Genomic DNA, 16,417 nt, shown 5'->3' with positions numbered 1-16,417 from the left:
AAAGATAAGAACCATATGATCGTCTCATAGATGCAGAAAAAGCATTTGACAAAGTACAGCATCCTTTTATGTTCAAAACACTAGAAAAACTGGGGATAACAGGAACTTACCTCAACATTGTAAAAGCTATATATGCTAAGCCTCAGGCTAGCATCATTCTAAATGGAGAAAAACTGAAGGCATTCCCGCTAAAATCTGGAACAAGACAGGGATGCCCTCTCTCACCACTTCTATTTAATTTAGTCCTTGAAATACTAGCCAGAGCAATTAGACAGACAAAAGAAATTAAAGGCATAAAAATAGGAAAAGAAGAACTTAAAATATCACTATTTGCAGATGATATGATCCTATACCTAGAAGACCCAAAAGAGTCTACAAAGAAACTACTAGAACTAATAAATGAATTCAGCAAAGAGGCAGGATATAAAATCAACACGCATAAATCAAAGGCATTCCTGTATATCAGCAACAAAACTTCTGAAATGGAAATGAGGAAAACCACCCCATTCACAATATCCTCAAAAAAAATAAAATACTTGGGAATCAACCTAACAAAAGAGGTGAAAGATTTATACAATGAAAACTACAGAACCCTAAAGAGAGAGATATAAGAAGATCTTAGAAGATGGAAAAATGTACCCTGTTCATGGATAGGCAGAACCAACATCATCAAAATGGCAATATTACCCAAAGTTCTCTACAGGTTCAACGCAATGCCAATCAAAATCCTAACGGCATTTCTTGTAGAAGTAGATAAAACTATCATGAAATTCATATGGAAAAACAAAAGACCCAGAATAGCAAAAGCAATTCTAAGCAGGAAGTGTGAATCAGGCGGTATAGCGATACCAGATTTCAAACTATATTACAGAGCAATAGTAACAAAAACAGCATGGTACTGGTACCAAAACAGGAAGGTGGGCCAATGGTACAGAATAGAGGACACAGAGACCAATCCACAAAATTACAACTTTCTTATATTTGATAAAGGCGCTAAAAGCACGCAATGGAGAAAGGATAGCATCTTCAACAAATGGTGGTGGGAAAACTGGAAATCCATATGCAACAAAATGAAACTGAATCCCCTCCTCTCGCCATGCACAAAAGTCAACTCAAAGTGGATCAAGGAGCTAGATATCAAATCAGAGACTCTCCGTCTGATAGAAGAAAAAGTTGGCTCCGATCTACAGATTGTGGGGTCGGGCTCCAAATTCCTTAATAGGACGCCCATAGCCCAAGAGTTATATACAAGAATAAACAAATGGGACTTACTTAAACTAAAAAGTTTTTTCTCAGCAAGAGAAACAATAAGAGAGGTAAACAGGGAACCTACATCCTGGGAACAAATTTTTACTCCTCACACTTCAGATAGAGCCCTAATATCCAGAATATACAAAGAACTCAAAAAATTGAAAAATAAGATAACAAACAGCCCTATCAACAAATGGGCCAAGGACCTGAACGGACAGAGGACATACAATCAATCAATAAGTATATGAAAAAATGCTCACCATCTCTAGCAGTCAGAGAAATGCAAATCAAAACCACCCTAAGATACCATCTCACTCCAGTAAGATTGGCAGCCATTATGAAGTCAAGTAACAATAAGTGCTGGTGAGGATGTGGGGAAAAGGGTACACTTGTACATTGCTGGTGGGACTGCAAATTGGTGCGGCCAATATGGAAAGCAGTATGGAGATTCCTAGGAAAGCTGGGAATGGAACCACCATTTGACCCAGCTATCGCCCTTCTCGGTCTATTCCCTGAGGACCTTAAAAGAGCATACTATAGGGATACTGCCACATCAATGATCATAGCAGCACAATTCACAATAGCTAGACTTTGGAATCAACCTAGATGCCCTTCAATAGATGAATGGATTAAAAAACTGTGGCATTTATACACAATGGAGTATTACGCAGCACTAAAAAAATGACAAAACCATGGATTTTGCAGGGAAATGGATGGCACTAGAGCAGATAATGCTAAGTGAAGCTAGCCAATCCTTAAAAAACAAATACCAAATGTCTTCTTTGATATAAAGAGAGCAACTAAGATCAGAACAGGGAAGAAGAGCATGAGGAAAAGATTAACATTAAACAGAGATGAGTGGGGTGGGAGAAAGGGAGAGAGAAGGGAAAATGTATGGAAATGGAAGGAGACCCTCATTATTACACAAAATTACATATAAGAGTTTGTGAGGGGAAAGGGGAAAAAAAAACAAGGGAGAGAATTAAACAACAGCAGATGGGATAAAGAGGGAAAATGAGAGGCAAGGGGAGGGGGGATAGTAGGGGATAGGAAAGGTAGCACAATACAACAGTCATTAATATGGTATTATGTAAAAATGTGGATGTGTAACCGATGTGATTCTGCAACTTGTATTTGGGGTAAAAAAGGGGAGTTCATAACTCACTTGAATCAAATGTATGGAAGATGATATGTCATGAGCTTTGTAATGTTTTGAACAACCAATAAAAAAAAAAAAAAAAAGAATGCTAAACTTTATTTCTAAGTTTTCTGGTTTGAGAAAATAAGAGATCACGTAAAAGACATTCGCTCATTCCAACAAAGAAATATGGTAAATACAATACAGCAATGAAGATCACAAAACTACACCTTTATAAAGACTATAGTCTATTGGGGAAAAAGAGTAAATAAACAATAAAAGAGATGTATTATTATGTGGAAATAAATATGCAAAAACAAAAACACAAGAAATGTTATTAAGAGAAACTGATAAACCATGCAGAGTTCAGTTTTGACTATGGGATACATTCTAAGTTAGTGGAAACTATTTATGTAGGGACCAAATCACAAGGGAATTATGAGGCTGGTACATAGGCAAGCAATGGGGGTAAAATTACAAACACATGTGAGCTCTCTGCATAAATGGCATAACTAAAAGAACTTACATGGAATAAATATGAACACAAAGGAGAACAGAATATGAACAGGAATATGAAGAGTAACAGGACTGCATCTAAAGGGATAAATACAATGAAAAAAAAACAGTAAAGGATTCAAAGACAGCAGGGGTACTCAATGACTTCACTCAATTACAAATGACTGAAAAAAATAGTTTATATTCTCAAAAGCAACGTGACTAGATTTGGGTTTTCAACAATGCCAAATGCCACAGAGGGTGAATAGGGTGAGATTACAAAAATGGCACCAAATGTGAACATATGAGTACTAAAGTCTACATTTGGTAATACACAATGTGGTTACTTACAAAATTAAGAAAAACAAAACAACAACAACAACAACAACAAACCTTGCCAATATACCTAGGTTCTTTATAACTTTTCTAAGATCAAGTTGATTCAATGAATACTCTGCATAGTGTCTTGATACAAAAATGCTTCAGAGATGTTTACTAAACAAAGATAAATCTTTAATCATGGTTTTTGAGATATAACTAAAATGTGCTTTTATGTAGCAGCCATTAAAATCTTACCATAGCAGTGTCTGGATTGTAGTTGTCTATCTGTTCAAAAGTATTTATATCTTTATTTCCAAGTGCTATTTGAAGAGCTACAGAGTCATCAACATACCTAGGTTGATAAGATTAAGGAAATATGTCTACATTAACAACTAATCAAATGAAACTGAACTATGATAGGAAAATGTTTTTGATTGTCCTTGAAAATATTGAAGATTTATGATTTAAATGGATCCTTCTTTCTATACCAGCATTACTGCAATCACAGGCATAGTGTGCTGGTCTCAATCTGTCTCAGTAGGAGTAGAACATCTTCAATGGCAAAGGCCCGGGTCAGCACTTGCCCCCTTTTTAGGGAGATATGGGGGAAAATTCAGGGAATCACCTAAAGACTCAGGGATCTGCATCAGCCTGAGTGCCAGTGGCTGTAGGAGGACATCCTCTCCTGGTGCACTCATATGTCCAGATAAATTGTTTGCAATGAGGGGTTCTCATTGTGGAATGAGTGCCATAAGTGACTGACCCAGTGCCTAGCCCTGTCAAATCAATCTAAACAATCAATATACTATTGTAGGTGAGCATCAGATTTATAAAGAAAAGTTTTCACCAGCATAGTAATAAACAAAATACTGATATTTTCATTATTAAAAAAAGCAAAAAACAATACACAATTTTCTTCTTTTTTTTACTGAATGTCTCACTTAAAAAAAATTATCATTGTCATAATAATGAAAAAAGAAATGAAAAATTCTATCATTGTGATTCAGAAAGGATACTGTCCAGCATAACTTAATGTTTCAGGATCAATGTCATCTTCGTAGGCATTCAGAGGGACAAGTTTCCTTTTGATGGGATCAAAAACTAGTTGATAAAGGAAAGTATTGTTAGCTCGAATAAATCCTTTGATGTACTCCTCTGGCACTGTTATATTCATCTTGAGATAATGTCCAATTTTCTTGATAACCTAACAATGGAAACAAAATTATTTTATCTGTGACTAAAGAACAGACAGCATGTAATCCCCAAGACTGACCGATTTACATCAGAGAAGCATGAGCGGAGACCAAAAAACCAATTGCTTTCATCTACATTAAAAAACCAACGGCAAACACAACCACGTCTTATCACTTAAAATTTGGTCTCATAACTAGCATTTTCTTTGGTTTTTTTTATTGTTAACCCGAATGACTGAAGATTCAGTTATATATCATGTTCATGTTTCCAAATTGAAACAAAAACATGAATTGTAATTCATCTTCAAAGACCCTTTCTTTTAGAAAACAAAATACAAACAATACATGAAACTTTAGAATAAAAACCACTCAAGAGGGCTGGAGCAGTGGTTTAGTGGTAGAGTACTTGCCTAGCGTGTGTGAGGCACTGGGTTTGATTCTCAGCACAGCATATAAATAAATAAAATAAAGGTCCATTGTCAACTTAAAAGTATTTAAAAAACACTAAAATATTCTTAGATCTGGGCTGGGATGTGGCTCAATCGGTAGCGCGCTTGCCTTGCATGCGTGCAGCCTGGGTTCGATCCTCAGCACCACATACAAAGAAAGATGTTGTGTCCGCCGAAAACTAAAATAAATAAATAAATACTTAAAAAAAATAAATTTAAAAAAAATAAAATATTCTTAGATCTTTTTTTTAAGATCGTATTTTAAAAACTAAGGTGACATTTAACTTCTATCGGTCATGGATGCTTTAGGATGGGAGGGATCTTAAATATTATAGTCATACACTGCACAATGATGTTTCTTTTTTAAAAAACATTTTTAATTTATTTTTTAGTTGTAGATGGACACAATACCTTTATTTTATTTAGTTATTTTTATGTGGTGCAGAGGATTGAACCCAGGGCCTTGCCCGCACTAGGCGAGCACTCTACCGCTGAGCCACAACCCCAGCCCCAATATTTTTAATTGTAGATGTTCACAATACCTTTATGTTGTTTATGTATTTTTTTTTTAATGTGGTGCTGGAGATTGAATTCAGTGCCTTACGCGTGCTAGGCAAGCACTGTACCACTGAGTCACAATCCCAGCCCCCCAATGATGTTTCAATAAGAGACCACATATATGTTATCCCACAAGATTATATCATCTAGTGACATCAAAGACATCTTAGTTTGTGTAATACTCCATCATGTTTGCATAATGACAAAATTGACTAAGACATTTCTTAGAATGTATCCCTGTTGTTAAGAGGTGCACATCAAGCTCAGAGATAAAGAAAAGACCCAGAGAACCAAAGATCCTAGAGTCACAGGCTAGCTGAGGTATGTTTCTCTATTCCCAGTTAGGCCATTATCTCCCAACCCAAAGATCCTTCCATTGTGCTATATCACCCTTTGCCCTGAGGACTCATGCTTGTACTCTTGAAAATAGAACATGAGATTTCTAAGGGAGGGAGAAGGGGAATTGCACGGAAGATAGAAGGAGACTCTCATCATTATACAGAATACATGTATGATGAAGTTAGGAAAAAGAAAAAAAAAAGAAGTGTGTCACATTAGATTGGGTAGAAAGAAGTGATGGGAGGGGAGGGGAGGGGAAGGGGGAGGGAAAGGAAGGACAGCAGAATAAAATACACTTTATTATTGCTGTATGTATGTACGGGACTGCATGACCAATGTGATTCTGCAACCTGTACATTCAGAAAAATGAAAAATTGTACCCCATCTGATTCAAATGTATGCTATGTCAAGATCGTTGTACTGTCATGTGTAAATAATTAAAACAAAATAAATAAATAAATCATATGCTTACCACCCCCCCAATGAGATTTCTCCTCTTTAAACTCTAAGGGTTTTAGAAAACTATCTAAGTGAGCCTCCTTTAATGTAGGGTTATTTGTTTATTCATTTTATTTTTGAGGTACTGGGGATGCTAGGCAAGTTCTCCCTGAATTACACCATCTAGCCCAAATACCAGTTTATTTTTTAAGATAAAGGTATCAGAGAATCTATATAGTGGTGATGTCCACTGTTTTAATTTCTCAGAAGATACCTTCCACCTGATATAAAATGAGATTAAATATAAAGATGTAGATGAGAATTCAGCTTTTTTTAAGCCATGTTACAGAGATTTGATAAATGTATAATCCCTCTCTCTTAACTTTTGTCTTAAAAAATATGATTATTTTTCATAAAGACATGTGATTTATGTTAACCTTTAATGAGTTTATTATTGAGTTTAAGTTTGAAAACCACTACTACAGGACAATAGAACAGAGGTCAAAAAATTATGAGTCTTGCACTGGGGTTATGGCTTAGTGGTAGAGCGCCTGCTTGCCATGTGTGAGGCACTGGGTTCAATCCTCAGCATCACAAAATAAATAAATAAAGCTATTGTGTCCATCTACAACTACCAAAAAAATAAAAAATAAAAAAATGTGAGTCTAGCATTAATCTCACATTTTTTTATTTTTTACTTTTTTGGTAGTTGTAGATGGACACAATAGCTTTATTTATTTATTTTGTGATGCTGAGGATCCTACCCCAGATGTTAGCATGTAGTCTTCATGCTAAAAATTACTAATTTTTGAATTGCTAAAAACATGGGTCTTCCAATGTTAATTAATTGCTAAAAGCAAAGTTTTAATGTTTTATTCAGTTGTTCCTTTCAATAACATTTACAGGACACTGACAGAATAGAATACTTAAAATTCATATACGGAGTAGTTCATTCTATTATTTTAAAAATGCTTTAGAAATTGAATAGGGAACTTGGTGAATCACTCTTACCTTTACAATATCAGGGTTGTTGGCCAGTCTTAGTACTTTGCATGCCTTAGCTAAACCAATTCCACGCAATGATGAGAGATAGTCACAGCCTGAAAGAATGCACATGTAACGGAACTTCTCTTCTGTGAATACATCCCCAAGCTGTTTGCACATGCCTAGCCGAGCCTGATCAATTTCTAGTCCATTTCCAAACTGGTCCATTTTTAAAATCACCTTCAAATGAAAGTGAAATGTTAATACCTAGAAGGGCCATTTTGATTTATTAGTATCTAATTTACTGTAATAATTCTAAGAAATCTTTCTTATCCCTCCCTTTAACACTGAAAAATAGAAGCTGGGTAGAACTAGACAGGTATATAGCCAGGACCCGATTACCTCAACTCTGGCAAAAATAAAACCCTCTCTCCACCTCTTTAACACAGATCATAATGATGACCAAATAGTAATGCCTTTTTTTTTAAAAAAAAAAAAAGCATTTTCTCCTTCTTTTATATTTTAAAGTAATCAACCTTTTCTTATTATTAAAGTAATACATGTTGGGGCTGCTGTTGTAGCTCAGTGGTAGAGTGCTTGCCTAGCATGTGTGAGGCACTGGGTTCTATAAATAAATAAAATAACGGTATAAAAAATACAATATTAAAAAAATAAAGTAATACATGTTTATTTAGAAAAGAGATACATAGAAATTGCCCATAATTTCTTATTTACCAGTTACCAAACATTAGCATTGTGATATGGATCCTTCTAGTCATCCACAAATAATATATCATGACGAAGTTTTCCATTAAACAGTTTTATGCCTAGTTACAAATAACTGTATAACATGTTATTAGTAGATAAGTTACTTAATTTACCTAACCAATTGAAAAAAAATACAGCTTGTTCTGTTAAAAAGCGAAACTGGTAAGTTTACATTCTACTAAGGACTTTATAGGCTGGGGATATAGTTCAATGGCAGAGTGCTTGCCTAGTATATGCAAGGGCCTGGATTCCATTCCCAGCACTGAAAGAATAAACAAATAAACAAATAACTTGGACAAAAGAACAACCATTTCCAATTTTAAGTACATACTCTGAAAAAGTGTCCTGACTATCTGAACTCTTAAATCATCTTAAATAAGTATGAATATTATATAAACAGATGTGAATTGCAAATTTTAGATAAACCAATTATTCCTGGAGAGAAAAAACTTCAGCTTCTTAATTTATACTACTCCTATAACATAGAAAAGTAACATGTAGCATTGCAGTTAAGTACCTTCTTACAGCCAAAGGCTAGGAGATCAGAATCTTCTGTTATTATAGCTTGTACAATACCAGCTTTGTTAAGATAGGCCAACTGTGCATCAGCTTCATATGGAGCCACGAGGCAATCCACCCCCTGAGAGCGAGCAGCCTGTATGAAAGAGAACTCAGTGAATCTCCAGAAGGCATATAGAAAGCACTAAATGACTTCCACTTCAAACCCATGTTACTACTAGCTTCAATATGCCCATGCTAATATTATTTTCAGAAACCATTCCATTGAAATATTTCATTACTTTTAGCTCTAGCATATTTTATACTAAGCACCCAGTCACTAAGAAATTTGTAAAAAAACAATTTACAAATTTGTAGAAAAGAAATATTTTTTGGGGGAAGGGGAGTGCCTGCAAACTACAAAATTATTTCAAATTATAAAAAGCTTTCATCTTAAAAATGTTATATGTATGTTCTAAAAGTATTTATGTTTGGGGATTTGCAAATTTTTTCCCCAAAAGTGATAGGTTGTTCTGTCAGGCTACAAAAGTTTGCCTAATAATATACTGATAAAACTCTAAACATTAATCATTATATTTAAAACAAATTAATGAGGGGGAGAATACTTTTTAAATGATATTGCCAGGAAAAACAGTCCCCCATCACAAACAGCTGGAACACAACCTTTCTTGTTCCAAATCAAAGGCATAGCTCCCAAGGCCCAAGGAGAGGCTTTGGGAAGTTAAGAAAGGTAGAAAGATGCATCAACATCCTGGTACTATTAATTTCAGTAACTCTGCAAATTGTTTTTTTTTTTTTTTTCTCCTTTCTTTTTCTTGTCTATTAGGTGTCCTGCTCTTACCCTTTGGTACTATAATGTGTATTCAATCAGGCTTCTTCTCTACTAAGCACAAAAGAAGTCCTCTCTTCTTTGCCCTCCCATTAATGAATAACTTATAACTAGCATGTGCTTCCTCTATATTTCACATCTTTTCCTGCAGCCCATCTTTACTTTCCACTTGAACCCATGAAGACAAAATAAATGGCCACAAGACTTTAGTGCTTATTTTACTTCAGAAACTGGATAGTAGACCTATATCCTAAAAAATGTTGATACCACCTTTACCAAGTAGTTTGAACAGCAGTAACTTAGAGAGGTCCTAAGGACTCAGGGAGACTCTGTCTCTAAAGAAAAATCTCCAGTACAGAAAAAAAAAGGGAAAGGTTTGGGGGCCTGAGGGCTGGGACTGAGCAGCTGACACAAACATTCAGGAAATAAGGAAATAAGCTTCTAAGCAGATTAAGGATAATAGGAGTTGGCATAGTGCCTGAGGCACTGAGACAGGTTTGAGTGTAGTCATTGAAAGTAGAACAGTGATTAATAGGAACAGAGCTGGGTGTGGAAAGGGGAGTGGGCCTGGACATGATCAATGCATGCTGTATGCATGCATGAAAATATCATAGCGAATCCTATAAATTTGTACAATTATGATGTGCTAATTAAAAAAAAGTGCAAGTTATAATAAGTGCTGAAGATTTTATGAGTCGGGTGAAAATGAAAACCCCCAGGAATTCGTCCCTTCCATTCCTACCAAACAACATGCCAAGATGTTTATATACCCAAGTCACTTACCTCAAGAGGAAAGGCCTTACTCATTCCTTGGGATTTCTCTCTTAGAAACAGCTGGACTCCTCTCCTCTGATAGTACCATTCATCTTTTCCTCTAACCTCTTTACTTGATGTTAGGACTAGAGTAATTTTTCTCCTGTGATTTTCTTGCCCTTCCATTAATGAGCAACTTAGAAGTAGCTTAGATGAGCTTTAGCCATTTGTTCTTTTAGTTTTATTTTTCTATTCACTTACCTTAATTACTTTGTGGGCCATGGCATGTGTAATATTGATGCAACGGGTAAAACATTCTCGGGCTTCTGAGACTTTCCCCTCTCGGAGAAGCTGCTTTCCCTTAAGAAGATTTGCTTGTCGTCTTCTGCAAGGTAATAATATATTTTTAATATTAAAAAAATATATATTTAAGAGGCTTCCTTGAAAAACTGTAATAAGAGTATAATTCAGGAAATTTTGCTACAATTAAAAAAGTTTGACTCATTTGAAAATGCATAACCAGATGCTCAAGAATATTAACCCAGATCCTTTGGGCTTCTAAGCAAAAACAAGTGATTTAAAATATAGACACATGTGCATGAACACACATATAATTACTGTCAAACCTTTTCACAGTGATGTTTTATATCAAATGAAAACACAGTAACTGAGATATTTATTTAAAAACTAAGAATGATCTAATACAGAACATTTTAGGAAATCTGTTCATGTGCTAGATTATAAAACAAGCTTCAACAAGTTAAGATTTAAAAAAATATGGTATACAGCCTATAACATCTAACTTTAGCACAGTTAAGTTAGATACTAAGTATAGAATCAACTTACTCTCTTCTAGACCTCTCTACCTCCTTTTTAGAAGGTAAAGTACACCCATCAAATACAAGAATAGGTGTGACTCCATGAGATAGCAGCATATTTACAAATTTCATACAAAATCCTACATACCTATGGGGAAAAAGAAAAACACATTTAAATGCTTGCAACTCTTAAAGTAATACTTTTATTCTATTTAAGACCAAATTAGACAATTTTGATTTTACCTTATTTTTTAAAACAAGTGTTTTTATATGAAATGGAAACTTGAACTCATACTTGGGTTCAAATCTTGCCTTAGACATTAAAGCCTTAGTTTCCCTCATCTTTAGATTGAAGGGCTTTTACCTTTCTGATTCAGACATTTTGTTGATTCAATCTCACACTTTTTCTCTCATTTAAAAAAATTTTTTTTGAATCATTTAAAATCTAAAAAAGTTCTAAGAACAATATAAGAACACTTGATTTTTCCAACAACAGCATACCACCCCCAAGAAATTTAGCAGTGATACAAAATACTATCTAATATATAGTCTACATTAAAATTTATCCAACAGTTCCAATAAGGCTTCTTCATACCAGTGATGTCCTGGTAAATGTTTAACAACCAGTTCTGGGGAGTTGGGGTGCCTGCTTCCCCAAAAGTGAATATTCACAACAGTGGGAAAGCTACCAATATAGTCAGTCAATGCTGAGTTGGGAAGAGATTATGTATAGCTTGTATGTGTTGGATCCAGCATACCATTGCTACAGTTTTCTAAACCCAGGATCCAATCAAGGATCATGTATTGTATTCAGCTTTTTATTCTGACAACGCAATTAACAACAAACTTCTACCCTTCATAAAGAAAGACATTTTAGCTCAAATATAGTAGAAAAACATATAGCCTTTGAAGTTGAATCTTACTGAAAGACTCATTACATTATCCTTATTTTCAATTTGTTGTAGACCAATGATAATCGACCTACATTGGTAGAGAACAATGATTGGCACCTGCTGATTAAAATATTAAGCAAAAATTAGGAGAAAGCAAATACAAAATGATAATTAACTTTAAAGAACACTTTTTTTGTTGTTTGTTTTTTGTTACCAAAGGTTGAATTCAGTGTCTCTCAACCACTGAGACACATTCCGAGCCTTATTTTTTGTATTTTTATTTACAGACAGGGTCTCCCTGAGTTGCTTTAGGGCCTCACTGTTGCTGAGGCCGGCACTGAACTTGTGATCCTCCTGCTTCAGCCTCCCCAGCTGCTGGGATTATAGGCATGAGCCACTGCATCTGGTCACTTTTTTTTTTTTCTTTTTACTAAACAGAATACAAGCCATCCTGTTTTAAATATTTCACACACATCTTTCCAAGTTAGTGCACGCTGATCTACCTCAACCTTTATCATCATAAAGATAAAGGTTTATTTCAGGCTTATCCCAATTTTCTGAAGTGGTAATCTTTTTGGCTAATACCTCTCTCCATTCAAAGGTGGAAAAGAAAGATCAATTATACCAAATGTAACTTTTTTTTTTTCCTGGTACTGGAGACAGAACCCAGGAGAGCTCTATCACTAAGCTACAACTCTATCCCTTTTTATCTTGAGATTGGGTCTCATTAAGTTGTGGAGGCCAGCTTTGAACTTGCAATCCTCCTGCCTTATCTTCCCAACTTGATGAGATTACAGTATGTCCCACTGTGCCCACTTCTAAATGTGACTTCTTAGTTGCTAGGAGAAAATTAAAACACACAGTGTGTACTGTGTTGAAAATCCAAAAACTTTTTACTTCAATTAATATTCACCAAGCACCAACTACAGGGCAGGTCCTGTGGATTTCATCTCTCATCTTTATTAATAAAAGATATTGCCTGTATTTTCAACACCTCTTCTAATTAGTAATCAAAACTTACAAAAAACTAGATATAAAGCTTTTTTTCCCCATGAAGATTCAAAGAAACATTGAAAGTAGTAATAAAAAACTTGTAGACATTCACTATTGTAATAGTTTAAATTTAAATAGAATTGCTTTCAAAAAATTATCTTGGGGCCAAGTACAGTGATTCATTCCTGTAATCCCAGAAACTCAGGAGGCTGAGGCAGAGCATTCCAAGTTTAAGACCAGCCTTAGCAACTCAGCGAAGGCCTAAGCAAGTCAGTGAGACCCTATCTTAAAAATAAAAAATAAAAAGGGGTAGGATGTAGCTCAGTGATAAAGCAGCCCTTGGATTCAATCCCTAGTATTAAAAAAAAAAAAAAAAAAGTTATCTTGGAGCTGAGGGTGTATGGTCAATGGTTAGAGTACATGTCTAGCATGCATAATGCCCTTATGTTTAATCCCCAGCATGAAAAAGGTCATTTTAGCAATTAGAGTGGTAGAAGTACCTTGGCTTATTCAGATCCCTCAGACACTGTTGTTAGGGGTTACTGTCGTTGCATTAACCTGACAGGCCTGAAAGTCCCAAACACTCATCATTCAACAATGATTATCTCCCCCACCTTTCTTCAATGGAAACTAACAGGATTAACATAATTTATCTACTATACATTATGCTTAATTAATTAGTATTAAGATCCATGAGTTTTTCCTCCAGGAGATAAATTATATACTTAAAAGAAAGGAAAAAAAAAAAAAAAAAAAAAAGAGTCCTCATAATATTGGCCCAATCCCTGTGGAAAATCTCTATCCAAAAATTATACTTGCTTGATTTTCTAATATTTCTATTTAAAAAATAGAGGGCATTAGTACATTGAACCTGCCTCAAATGAGATCACAGAACTGGGACTGGATGTGTACATTCCCCCCAATTTTTGGCCATAAGTGAAATAAAAAGGAAGTCAGAATATTCTGTCCCTTTGCCTTGTTTTGCTGCCAGAGATTAGCAATGTGTTGTCTGTACTCTTTAAGAGTACAGAGTGAACATCATGGATTTTCAAAACATTGTTAAAAAGTTTGTCTTAGGTAAAGAATAAAGGAGACAATCTCATATCTGTCAATTGGTGTCCTGATACTCTCTGGCTTATTACAAAGAACTAAAACTAGGTCTATGTCACAGAAAGAAGTCATCCATGGTTTTGCAATATTTTCAAACACACACTCTTGTTTCTTAATAACTACTAACACTGAATAAAAATCCATTCCTAGAAGGAATGGGCGTAAGCTCTTTAAGTCTGATTCCAAATTCTCAAAGAATTAATATAAGGTCCAAACTTACCTATCAGTAGGTTCCCCTTTGGCTAGCTTTTCAGCACAAGCAATAGCTCCTTTGTGAAGCCAACAATAGGTATCCACAGCCACTACCTGTCCTTTATATTTCCTCACATTGATGGGTTCAGAAGCTTCTTTGATAAATTGTAGCAGTCCTTGTATTCCCATAGTGCCAAATTAACTACATGATATGAAAGGAAAAAGAGCAATATTTAAAGCAAAATGCTTACCAAAAATCTTCTGAAAAATGAAGAAAAGGAGCTTGTAATCGAACACAGAATTTGTTATTATTTAGCTAATAACTGGCCTGTTCCCTGTCAAATTCCATAGGTTATAATTTACCTTAATCAACAATATTACCTCTAATGCCACTTGATAGTTGCTTAAGATTTATTCTTTCCAAAGTGCTTTTATATTAAGAATCATAACTTGTGTTCCAAGATACTAACAGTCCTAAGCACACAGAACATACTCAAAAATGGATAAACCTCTGCTTTTATCAAAAAAGGCATTGTTAAAAGTCTACAAAATATGCATGCTGTGGTTTTATATTGCCTCCACAGAAGGCATTAAAAGGCCAACATGCAAAGTCACATAAGAGTAGAAACAGTTTGTAGGAAGGTAGGGATTTCAAAAAATAAAATACATAAATAATCAAACAGAAATACAGAAAGAGATCTGTACTTTTTTAGGACTAAAATTCACTACCACCAAACATTCTGATAATAAGCAGTGGTGATGCCTAGGGACAAGTCATTAGACTATTAAAAAAGTTACTCCCCAAAGAATCTAAAACTATGCTTGCTGTACAAATATAGCTCTAATGACAAATGATTTAACTTCCCATTCCCTCTCATGAGGTTATAGAACACTAAGACCTACATGGAAATTCCTGCCACTGTCCTTTCCAAAGCAACTACTCCCTCTAATTCCAACTCCACAGGATAAAGACAAGATAGCAATGGGCACCAAGCATTTGCTTGATATTTCTTAAGACAAGTGTCTACTATGAAACATCAAATTTGGAAGGCAGAAAAGAAAGTACAGGATCAGAAGTCATCCTTACCCTCTTGCCACCCTGTTAGAGCTGATTCTCTAGTCCAGCAGTTTTCAAATTTCAGATATAGGCAGATTTTCAACTCCACTCCAGTGACTGACTCACTACTTTTGGAGTGTGATAGGATAGCCTGAATTTAAACCCAGGTGATCTGGATGCAGGCGGTCAAGTCAGTTTCTGACCATTAGTCTCCTACCTCTCAGAAATGTCTCTAACAGGAGTTGTTGCTCATGCTGAGGAAATTGGAGATGACATACATTTCATGAAACAGGTAACTTTCTTCTAAGCAAGGTAAATACCCTCCAGTAATCATTTCCTCTTTGACATAGTAAGAATGCGTGCCATATGGCACATGTATCAACTCATAGAGATCACCGGTGGCAGTTAGCAGAAACGACTTCACTACTTCATCCTTTTCTCTCCGGGATGTGCAGTCGTGGACGCAAGCCCATTCCAGATACCGCGTTTTCTTTGGCCTGTACATTAAGGGAAAAAAAATTACTTGTCACAATTAGAAATGGGAACAGTGCATGTAAACCTGGACTGCCCGCCCCTGCTGAGAACGTGAGATGTGGTACAACCCTGGCGCCTGTTCCCCGGGACCCGCCTGCAGGGAGCGCGGACTCTTCCTGCATCCACCAAAAGCATTCCTCCGCTGACCTCCCTGGGTCTAAGGGTTTTGCAACGTAGGCGGAAAGACCGCTCCAGACGCTTGCCACAACCCACCTCCAGCCGCAAATCTTGAATCCGGAGCAGGGAATCGGCGTGACGTGTAGATCGAGCCCCGCGGGGACCATCAGCTTCCGCACAGCCAGCTCCCCTGACTTTCGGAGAAAGGCTCTCCACGCTCGCCTGTGGGCAGTAGAGCCAGATGGCTTCTCCGAAGCCCGCCTGCTATGCCCCTCGCTTACTTGGGCCAGGGACGCAGAACACCGGCAGCCCAGCTCCGGTCGCACGTTGAGAGCCGGCCCTTTCAAATTGCGCGGGAACGCTGCAGCCCCACCCAGCGGACGTGACCTCAGCGCACATCCTGCGACGTGGCTCCGCCTCCCGCGGCCTCCCGTTTATCCGGGTCCTGAGACGGGAGCTCTGCAGGCCTCCGTGGGGCTGGCAACTCCTTGGCCAGTGCGGCTGCTGCCTTATCTGACCTTGTGTCCCTTCTTAGAGGCATGAGCTGGGCTAACGCTGCAGGCTGACGGAGAACGGCGCCTTGGAAATTGGAAGTTTCGCCTTCGCTAGGGCTGCTGGGAGTTGTAGTTCTCCCGCCGTCTGCAGAGTCAGTTTCCAGAGGATGAAAC

At 36.5% G+C, this 16,417-nt stretch overlaps 1 protein-coding gene across 2 annotated transcripts in view; it reads right to left on the bottom strand.

Moving 5' to 3' along the window:
• EXO1 (exonuclease 1) overlaps positions 1 to 14,230 on the bottom strand; it is a gene marked incomplete at both ends in the record, with an annotated part of 37,132 nt that extends 22,902 nt beyond the window's left edge. For both annotated transcript variants that reach the window (XM_081299995.1, XM_081299996.1), the window contains 7 exons: positions 3,461 to 3,557; positions 4,222 to 4,409; positions 7,194 to 7,406; positions 8,452 to 8,589; positions 10,297 to 10,420; positions 10,882 to 11,001; positions 14,070 to 14,230. In XM_081299995.1, coding sequence (XP_081156121.1) covers positions 3,461 to 3,557; positions 4,222 to 4,409; positions 7,194 to 7,406; positions 8,452 to 8,589; positions 10,297 to 10,420; positions 10,882 to 11,001; positions 14,070 to 14,230 — 1,041 coding nt within the window. The remainder of the gene's footprint in view (positions 1 to 3,460; positions 3,558 to 4,221; positions 4,410 to 7,193; positions 7,407 to 8,451; positions 8,590 to 10,296; positions 10,421 to 10,881; positions 11,002 to 14,069) is intronic.
• Positions 14,231 to 16,417: the final 2,187 nt, after the last annotated feature.

This window comes from Spermophilus citellus (genome assembly GCF_964194105.1).
Source record: "Spermophilus citellus genome assembly, chromosome: 6".
In the NCBI taxonomy this organism is placed as follows: Eukaryota; Metazoa; Chordata; class Mammalia; order Rodentia; family Sciuridae; genus Spermophilus; species Spermophilus citellus.
The sequence above is the reverse complement of the archived record's forward strand: the minus strand, read 5'-3'. Positions and strand labels throughout refer to the sequence as shown.